The sequence below is a fragment of the Eschrichtius robustus genome, chromosome 5 (assembly GCF_028021215.1).
Source record: "Eschrichtius robustus isolate mEscRob2 chromosome 5, mEscRob2.pri, whole genome shotgun sequence".
NCBI lineage: Eukaryota > Metazoa > Chordata > Mammalia > Artiodactyla > Eschrichtiidae > Eschrichtius > Eschrichtius robustus.
The window spans coordinates 145222254-145233184 of NC_090828.1; the positions used below are offsets into that span (position 1 = coordinate 145222254).

The window sequence follows — 10931 nt, forward strand, 5'->3', positions numbered from 1 at the left end:
CCTGTTCACTAATCAGGGGTGGTTTTTGCAAGATGAAACCTTGCAAATTTGTACAAATGTGTGAAAGACGGCATTTTCTATTGAGCCTCTTCTCCCTCGGACCCCGGCTCAGTTTTTCCATTTTAAGAAGACAGCCTGTCAGTCCGTATTGCTCTACTTTACCTCTTCGAATGACTTTCCTTCCCAGGGCTTAGTTCCGGCCCGTGCTCATCCGTCCTTCCCAGACAGGTTTTCCTGCCTCTACTTCTCCATTTTCTGTGCCTTTGTTCATGCTATTCCCTCTACCGAAATGCTCTTCCCTTCATCGCCACCTGTCAACAGTCAAGTCATACGCCAACAACAGAGGACTGCCACCGGAAGTAAGAATTTCTTCCTCCTCTGACATGATACTTCTAGGTTTATACCTCCCTTTTTTTTTATCACAGTGTACATTTTATTATAGGATCATGGGCTTCCCTGGTGGCGCAGTGGTTAAGAATCCGCCTGTCAATGCAGGGGACACGGGTTCGAGCCCTGGTCCAGGAAGATCCCACATGCCGCGGAGCAACAAAGCCCGTGTGCCACAACTACTGAGCCTGCGCTCTAGAGCCTGTGAGCCACAACTACTGAGCCTGCGAGCCACAACTACTGAAGCCTGTGAGCCTAGAGCCCGAGCTCCGCAACAAGAGAAGCCACCGCAATGAGAAGCCCACGCACCACAAAGAATAGTAGCCCCCGCTCGCCGCAACTAGAGAAAGCCCATGGGCAGCAACGAAGACCCAACACAGCCAGAAACAATGAATAAAATAAAATAAATATAGGATCCTCATTCCCGTGTGGGTCTTGTCGCCACTATCCATGGGGAGCTACTGGAGGTGAGGACCATGTCTTGGCCGCCTTTGTGTCCCTCTTATGCCTGATGATAGTGACATTGCCTGGTGTCCAAAAAGTTTGTTGAAAGAATGAAATGCTTAAATCTTTAATTGGTGGGATTTCGAGAAGGTACTTGAGACAGAGCAGGCTCTTACTCAGCTTCAAACCTGGTAAACTGCTGTGTCTCTGAGCGATTCACATCTGGTCTGAATCTGTCTTTGTTGATGCCCTGTAGAGCCTTGTAACTAGTCCCCCAACTAACCTTCCTATCTCCAGACCTTCTCCCTCAGCCCCTTCTTCCTACCCTCATCCGTAAACCACAGTGACCTTTCATACAAATAGAAATCTCACTTATAATATAAATATAGCTGGAGTCTCAACCTTGGAGGGACAGGAGGGGGATACCCTTTGCTTTGGGAAACGGCACAGGATGAATCCTTTAGGTAAATGGATGGAAGCCTCCCATCTGTCTACTATTCTTTAGGAAAACTGTGAAGTCACTTTTTTAAAAGTGAGATATAGCTGACATACTATAGTGCTTTTTAGTATATTTGCAAAGTTGTGCAGCCATCACTACTACCTAATGGCAGAACACTTTCATCACCCCAAAATGAAACCCCATACGCATTAGCAGTCACTCCCCAGTCCCTCCTCCCCCAGCCACTGGTAACCACTAATCTACTTTCTGTCTCTAGGGACTCGCCTACTTTGGACATTTCATATAAATGGAATCATACGTTCTGCAAATTCTCTCTGAAAATGCGTAAATTTTTGCTTTTATTTAAATTATAACCTTTAAAAAATTAATAGATGCCTATTCTGGATCATTTTGATGACCACCTTGTCACCAAACACTGCCACTTGATTTTGTATTTGGCACCAAGAACTATAATTTTAACCTTCTTGGGCTAATGAGAAAAAAAATAGAATACTCCTTGTAGAGGTGACAGCCTTCCAGCTACACGAAGGTAGCTGTGCAAAAGTTTCACAGAAATTCAAATACAGAATATTCGATAATTAAGTCAATTATAAGCTCGCCTAAAAAAGCCCGTACCAGTGGGGTGGAGGGATAAATTAGGAGGTGGGATTAACATATACACGCTACTATATATAAAATAGATAAACAACAAGGACCTACTGTAAGGCCCAAGTAGGCACTATAGCGTAAGGCACTATACTCAATACTCTGTAATAACCTCTACGGGAAAAGAATCTGAAAAAGAATAGATATATGAATATGTATAACTAAATCATTTTGCTGTATGCCTGAAACTAATACAACAGTGTAAATCAACTATACTTCAATATAAAAATAAAAAATTTTTAAAAGACCATACCATAGCAGTGAGTTTCATAGTCTCATCACAAAGAACAATTTAATTTCAGCAAAATTTCATCTACATTACATACCTAACATTATTTGAAATTTTAATTTTGTTAATTTAATGTGCAAAATTGTTGTTGTTTTATAGATGTAGAAGGGCTATGAGAATAAGGACTTTATACCTAATCTTGTATTTACACAAAATGAAGAAACATAATCTAAAGAATTTAAATTGAGAGTTAGCAAGATTTTTTTTTCAGCTCAAAGTGGCCTCAAACATTACTAGATATTGACAGACACTGCTGTTGACTGATTTTTTTCCCTTTGTCTGTGCCCGCCCTTGGCTGTGCTTTGGGAGAGTTAAGAGCAAGGGTTGTGTCCACACTTGGAGGGTGTTGGCAGAGAGGACTGGCCATGCACTGTGTGATTGACGCCCAACCCCTGGTAGCTATAGCCAGAAGGGAAAAGGCATTCGTTCTAGCTTGTGCAGCCAAGCCAGGCTGTCTGGGCTGTGGCGGTGACCTCTGGCAGCCACAAGGCAGCAGAGAGGGAGCTTCGACCAGGTCTTGTGGCCAACTGACCAGCCACTGTGCTCTCCCCACCCCCGCCTCCACATCAGCAACTTGGGAGGACCCCTTTGGAAGAATGATAAGCCCTTGGGTCACTGGGGATCTCCAAGGAAGAGAACCCCACAGGAAAGCTGGACTAAGCTTGCTTGGTAGAACTCAGAGTGGTATGATTTTAACATTAAAAACACATGACCTAAGGGACTTTCCTGGTGGTGCAGTGGCTGGGACTCCACACTCCCACCGCAGGGGGCCCGGGTTCAATCCCTGGTCAGGGAACTAGATCCCATATGCATGCTGCAACTAAGAGTTTGCATGCCACAACTAAGGAGCCTGTGTGCCACAACTAAGGAGCCCGCCTGCTGCAACTAAGACCCGGTGCAACCAAATAAATAAATTAAAAAAAAAAAAAAAGACTTAAAGTGACTCAGTTTTGTTGCCTAAGCTGGTGAGGTGGGACATACAAGGTACACTGGCTTTCAGACACCTGCTTTGCGACATGTGACCTTAACTGGATATCTGTCTGCCTTAGCTGGACAATGAAGGGGTATTTCATCTTTTCTCCTATCTGGAGTCTTCAGGCATAACTTGAAGCAAAGCAAAACAAGACAAACAAATTTAGACTTAAACCTTTGAAGAAGTGTCACGCATTTCCCCAAGAAGTTCAGAATTCTATGGCTTGGGCTTCCTTTAATCACAGAGCTCCCTTAAATGTACTTTTGAAAATAGGTATTTATTTTTAAAAATTACATGTATCTCTGAGGCAGGTGGCCCAGATTAGACACTCTGTCGATAGGACCCTCTCCCTCTTCTCTTGCCAGCAATTCTTTTTCTCTCTTCCTTTCTTCTTCTCTTTCTTTCTTTCTTTCTTTTCTTTCCTGCTTTCTTTCTTTCTCAGTCTTTCCCTTTTCCTTCCTTCCTCCCCCCTCTCTCTCCCTCCCTCCCTCTCTCTTTCTTTCTTCTTTCCTCCCTTCCTTCCTGTCTATAGCAGGAGAAGACCCAAACTAGCAATCCCTGGTATCAAGAACTATACAGAAAAATGTAAATTTTTAAAATCAAAGACTTCCTCCTATTCCCAGTTCCACTCTCCAAAGGTAAGCACTATTAACAGCTTCTTATGTATACTTCCAGAACTTTCTCTGCATCTGTACGCTTAGTATCTTTTTTCCCTAACTACAATCAATGTCTTTTTCCCATACATACTATATTTTACTTACAAATGTCATTAATGACATATATGGATATATGTCATTCTCTCTAAGGGCTGTATCACACTGTATTTAATCTTCTCTAATAAATGGGCATTTAGGCCATTTCTGGTTCTTTGCTATGATATACAACTCTGTAAAGAACATTTTCACGACAAAGATTTGCACATAAGAAAAGCATTTCTTTAAGACAAGTTTCTTGAAATACAGTAGCTGACTTGAAGTGTACGGGCATGTTTAATTTTGATAAATGTTGCCAACTTCATTACCAATTGCACCCACCAACTATGTGTGAGTTACTATTATTCATCTCTTCTTTATCATTTCTAGGTTTTGCATTTTCCTCAAACCCAAATAAACAACACTGACAAAAGAAAAAAAACCCATATTTTCTTCTAGTACTTTTAGTTTTTTGTTTTAAATACTTAAATCTATGACCCATCTGGAAATAATGCTGATGTAAGGAAATAGGGATCCTGCGTAATTTTTTTTAATGGTTTTCCAGTTGTCTCAGCATCACCTTATTGAATAATCCATTACACACACACACACACACACACACACACACACACAAACAACTGTTTGGTAAATTTCTTTTTTCAAATACTAAATTCTAAATTTTGAATTGGAAATTTTTTAGTTTACTCCACAGAGCTATCTAGTCTGTATTAGTTTCCTCTTGCTGCTGTAACAAATCACCGCAACTTTAGTGGCTTAAAACAACACAAACGTATTATATTACGGTTCTGGACATAAGAAATATCCAAACTGGGTTGACAGGCTGTGCACCTCCGAAGGGCCCAGGGAGAGTCTCTTTCCTCGTCTCTCCGGCTGCTAGAGGCTTTGTGGCCCCTTCCTCTGTCCTCAGACACAGCAGCCTAGCAGGTTCACATCTCTCTGTCTCGTTACCTTCTCTGTCTTCCAAAGCCCTCTTGCGTCCCTCTTATAGGGGCCCTGTGATTACACTGGGTCCACTCACATAACACAGGACAATCTCTCCATCTGAAGATTTACAATCTTGAGATTGTAAATCTTAATTTACAATCACATCAGCAAAGTCTCTTTTGCCATGCCAGCTACGTATTCACACAATCACCCTGTGCATGAGGTGTGAGCATCTTTGGAAACCATTACTCTGTGAGTCACAGTCTCTAACACCAAACTTTTTAGCTATTAGAGTCTCAAATAAGTTGTAATATCTGAAAGAGTGAATTTCTTCTCATGACTTCTTTTTCCAAGATGAACATATTTTTAGTCATATGTATTTAAAATATATGAGCCCCACAGAAGACCTAAATAGATATGTCTCCAAAGAAGACATAGAGATGGCCAAGGGGCACATGAAAAGATGCTCAACATCGTTAATTATTAGAGAAATGCAAGTCAAAACTACAATGAGATATCCCCTCACACCAGTCAGAATAGCCATCATGAAAAAGTCTACAAATAATATATGCTAGAGAGGGTGTGAAGAAAAGGGAACCCTCCTACGCTGTTGGTGGGAATGTAAATTGGTGCAGCCACTATGGAGAACAGTATGGAGGTTCCTTAAAAAATTAAAAATAAAACTACCATATGACCCAGCAATCCCACTCCTGGGCATATATCCAGACAAAACTATAATTTAAAAATATACATGCACCCCTATGTTCATAGCAGCACTATTTATAATACCCAAGACGTGGAAGCAACCAAAGTGTCTATCGACAGATGAATGGACAAAGAAGATATGGTATATATGTACAATGGAATACTACTCAGCCATAAAAGAGAATGAAATAATGCCATTTGCAGCAACATGGATGGACCTAGAGATGATCATGCTACGTGAAGTAAGTCAGAAAGAGAAAGACAAATGTCATATGATATCACTTATATGTGGAATCTAAAATATGACACAAATGAACTTATCCATGAAACAGAAACAGACTCACAGACGTAGAGAACAAACTTGTGCTTGGGAAAGGGGAGGGGGTGTGGGGGAGGGATGGATTGGGAGTTCGGGATTAGCAGATGCCAGCTATTATATGCAGGATGGATACACAACAAGGTCCTACTGTAGAGCACAGGGAACTATATTCAATATCCTGTAATAAACCATACGGAAAAGAAAATGTAAAAGAATATATATATATATATATATATATAGCTGAACCACTTTGCTGTACAGCAGAAATTAACACATTGTAAATCAACTATACTTCAATAAAATAGATTTTTAAAAAAGAAAAAAATAATAAAATATATGAGTCCCAGATTGTGACTAAAATATTAAATTACATCAACAGCACATATGGTGTGCCTAGTGTGGGATTACATATTATCTGAAAAAAATTATTTGTAAATGTAGGTGAATATAATCTATATAAGTGCATTCATAGGACACTGATCATCCATATTATAAGCCGGTTAACCTGTATCTAAATCTTTTTATTTTAAATATTAATGCAAATTAGTTCTCATAATTTTCGTTTATTTAAAAACACATGCGTTGCTCACATACTATTTGCGAGGCACTGGGAATGCAGGTAACAGGTGGCCCTTGCCCTCAAGGCAAGAATTTTTCATTCTTAGGTTGTGACTCATCAGAGGGTTGTGAAATCAGTTTGGCGGATCACAACTAGTATTTTGAAAAGAGAAATGAACTAGTATAGACCAGAAAACATCAGAATGCACCACACAAAGCGAAAGTAAACGTGGGACCGTGGAACTTTAGGTATATGGTTGTGCATTTGTATGTATGTGAACTTCGACAAGAAACGTGAAATGTCTTTCTTACTTTGGATGTGGTGGCCAGAAAAGTTTGAGAGCCTCTAGTTGAGGGAGAATGAATAAGCACACAAACAATACAAATCTGTATGAGAAGTGCTTTCATAGATTAATCCTCATGAGGGCGGCACCATGGCTGTGTCACTCACCATTATTTCATCACAGCCTGACCTAATGTCTGATATATAATCAGCCCTCGGTTATTCTTCCCGAGTAAATGGATGAATGAGGTGGGCCTGGGGTGCCAGGGAAAGCAGTAGGAGGAGGCCAGAGGACAAGCACGTTTTGTCCTTACCTTTGCATGACTCCTCTGGGAGCTGAGGGCTGCGGGGACAGGTCTGGAGAGGAACTTGATCAGATGCAGAATTGAAGGCTGGGCAGAGTGAAGCCTGGGGGACCTTGAGTGACATCTAGTGGCTTCTTGGACCAAATGGGCGGCACCAGCCTCAGGAATCCCCCATTAGGTGGAGTATTAAGGGATAAGCTGTTCGCTTTAAGGGGAAGAGAAAAAAAGGGCTCCATTCCTGCACAGTGTATAAGTGTTCCTTTATTTGTAAATGAATCCTGTGGGTTTAGTGGTCTGTGCTCTTTTTTTTATGTGTTGGCTTTGTCCGAAGGGGCTTTCTCATCACATTAGAACATCTTGATTAAACCTCATGCCTTTGTAGCCTGTTACTCAGCACCTGGGACAGCACTTTCAGGTGTGGTTCAGGTGTGTAATAAACACCTGCTGGTGGCTGGCTGACATGTTTAATCATTCATTCAACCCGTGCTCGTAGATCGGCTATCGCCCACATTCAGGATTCTCATTCCCGGCTGCACATTAGAAACACCAAGGGCGTTTTTAATAAATAGAAGACTTTGCCCACCCATACCCCACCTCCATGGTTACTTAGTTGATCGGGGTGGATCCCAGGCTTCTCTTATAGATACGGATATAGATTTTCTTTCAGCTCCCAAGGGGATCCTACTGGGCAGCAGGGCTGAGACCCACAGCTCCCATTTGGACAGGCACCAGATGTAATGCAGCATCAGTGTAAAACGGGACTGCCTGCCTCCAAGATCAGTGCTTCTCAAACTGCCTGCGGTGAAGGGCCAGTCTTCGGGACACACATTTCTGTAAAATACAAATAAAAGGAAATTCCTAGAAAATTATATGAGAAGGCAAAGACATATAATAAAATCCAAGCCCCAGTTGTTCATTAGATTCAACAGAAATTAATTTCTTGGTTAAATTTCTCTAAAAGGTTCTGACAGCTTAATCTGAATGTATGTACTTGTTGTGAGCTGGTGACAAACCACCTGCAGGGCGGCACTTGGTTATGCTCTAGATCAGCGTTCCCCAGCCCCCCAGGCCTCGGACCGGTACCGGTGGGCAGCCTGTTAGCAGCCGGGCGGCACAGCAGGCGGTGAGTGGCGGGCGGGCGGGCGGGCGAAGCTTCACTTGCCGCTCGCCATCGCTCCCCATGGCTCGCATCACCGCCTGAACCACCCGTGCCCGCCTCACCGTGGAAAAACTGTCTTCCACGAAACCGGTCCCTGGTGCCGGAAAGGTTGGGGACCGCCGCTCTAGAAGGAGGTGGGGGCGAGGGGAAGACAGGATGCAAAACCCACCGGCAGCAGTAGTAACAGGACGCGAGTTGCTCTTGTGCACCTGAGCAGGAGGCCTGCGGACCCCTTAAGCAGAGCCCCGTGAGGCCACCAGGGCCGAGGGCCAGTCCTCAGCTCCTCGGAGCCAAACTTTGCTCTGATCAGAGCACCCACGTGACCAGGCACTTGGCACTGTCCATGTGCTAAAAGTTTTTTGGAAACTGGTTATAAAGCAAAGGTCACTCCACTCTCTTTTTAAAGCAAATGTTCCTTTCTGGGGACCAGACACTGGTGTTGGCTATAAGGATACCCTCCTTCCAGGATGAAGGTCCTCAGGCATGAGATGATTCTTTAGGAAACAGAGGGTGATGCCCTCCCTGCCCCGTGACAGAGCATCCAGTGCAGTGAGGCGGCGCTCACCTACACTCCCCGCAGGCGTCTCTCTCTTGGACAGTGGTGAATAAATAAACACTGGCAGACTGACAGCCGTATTTCTGTCACTGACAGCTGTCACTTCTAGCTGTACCTCTGTCCAGCAGGCAGGCTCAATACACTAGATTAAGTGACCACTTGCTTCTACAATTGGGTCTTTGTCCTAAGCCTTTTTTTTTTTTTTTTAGTGCTTTAAGACACCTCGATTTAATCACAGTAGTAAATTGAGAATTTTTCCAAGGCTGTGCCTTGTTTCTTTCTTTTTCTTTTTTTTTTTTTTTTGAAGTGGACCATTTTTAAAGTCTTTATTGAATTTGTTACAATATTGGTTCTGTTTTGTGTTTTGTTTTTTTGGCCGCAAAGCATGTGGGATCTTAGCTCCCTGACCAGCCCCTGCATTGGAAGGCAAAGTCTTAACCACTGGACCACCAGGGAAGTCCCATGTGCCTTGTTTCTGTTTTGGGCATACAACACTTGGAATGATCATACGTATCAGAATCTTTCCATATATGGATGTTTTGTATGCCTAGGGGATGAGGAAGGGAAGGAAGGATTTTCCAGGATCACAGATCTGGTCGTTATGGGAAAAGAGTAGGAGAAAAATAACCCAAACAGGAGAGATTTGCAATTGTATCTTCATTTAGCTTATAGAGAAGAGGGAGCCGGTGTCATTATAAAGGGATCACCCTTTATAACTGTAACTGTGTAACTGTAAGGTGTATCTCCTTTTTTTACAAGCATGTATCAGAATATACACATTTAAATTAGTACAGTCCTCCAACTTAGTCATTCGGGGAGGCTATACATTTTTCCAACAACTTGACTGTTTCTCAAATACCGTCAACCCCCCTCTAAGTTCATCTCTACCACCCAAGTTCCTTTATGAGAGGATGCTGTGATCTGTCCCTTGAAGGTACTCTGCCACCCCAACCCCTATTCTGAACCAATCCTGGTTGAAGCAGGAGGGGTCCTAGGACCTCTAACCCCACCAGCGGGACTGAGCTCTCGACTTACTTCAGTGCCTTCTGTGTGCCGGCGCCACACCAGGATCTGGGTTTGCAGAGATGAATACAACACAGCCCCCGCCCCCAAAGACCTTGCCGACCAGTGGAGAAAGGGTTGATCTAAAGCCTGTACGTTCATTCTCCCTCTCTTTGCACGGGGTGAAGTCTCTAAGTACTCATGGAGCTGAGACCACGTATGGGAGACCTGTGTGTGTTGACATAAGGCACACACTCCAGTTCTTGGGGTATGTCTTTAAAGTCGCCCTCGGATTGTTGAAAGTTTGGAGAAAACCCACCTGTGAGTGTGGAGCGTCTGGCTCCAGATAAAATCCACGTTTATGCAAACGGGCAGCCACAGGTCCCCCTGTTTTAAAGCTCCTACGAAATGAAGGCAAGGTAAAATGGCAGTTTTGAGAAGACCAAAAAATACCAAAGTCGCTTTGAGGCAGTTTTCAAAATCCTTCATTCACAGGATGAGAGATTTAACTTTGGTCTGAATTATTTTGGTATCAATGACATCAAACCAATTAGTTACTGGATCAATTCAGCGGAGAAAAAGAGCTTTTAAATGATTAAGAAGTGGGTTTTTGGGGCTTCCCTGGTGGCGCAGTGGTTGAGAATCCGCCTGCCAAGGCAGGGGACACGGGTTCGAGCCCTGGTCCGGGAGGATCCCACATGCTGTGGAGCAACTGGGCCCGTGAGCCACAACTACTGAGCCTGCGCCTCTGGAGCCTGTGCTCCGCAACAAGAGAGGCCGCGATAGTGAGAGGCCTGCGCACCGCGATGAAGAGTGGCCCCCGCTTGCCGCAACTAGAGAAAGCCCTCGCACAGAAACGAAGACCCAACACAGCCATAAATAAATTAAAAAAAAAAAAAAAGAAGTGGGTTTTTTTTGTTATGGTTGAGGACATGTTATTGACTTTATACTAACATTCTAGAAATTAGTTCTTAGATTTTTGTGTCCCCCCAAAATAATTTGTAGCATGTTTATTAGAAACTCTGGTGGTGCATATAGTTAAAGCAACCCTACCTCTTTATGACTGGAGACCATTCAAATTAATCCATTTGCTTTAAGTATGTAGGGTACAGTGTCTGGTGTCCCTTCCCCGACACCATCTGTGTGCTATTAGGTAAGGTACTTGTTCTGGGCTGAATTACATCCTCCCCAAAATTCGTATGTTGAAAT

General features: G+C 43.2%; 1 protein-coding gene across 1 annotated transcript in view; it reads right to left on the reverse strand.

Moving 5' to 3' along the window:
- The window catches only part of PTPN4 (protein tyrosine phosphatase non-receptor type 4), a 182224-nt gene extending 175033 nt beyond the window's left edge, over positions 1-7191 (reverse strand). Inside the window, exon 1 of the mRNA XM_068545383.1 lies at positions 7015-7191. Coding sequence (XP_068401484.1) covers positions 7015-7129 — 115 coding nt within the window. The 5' untranslated portion in view covers positions 7130-7191. The remainder of the gene's footprint in view (positions 1-7014) is intronic.
- Between the last annotated feature and the right edge of the window lie 3740 nt (positions 7192-10931).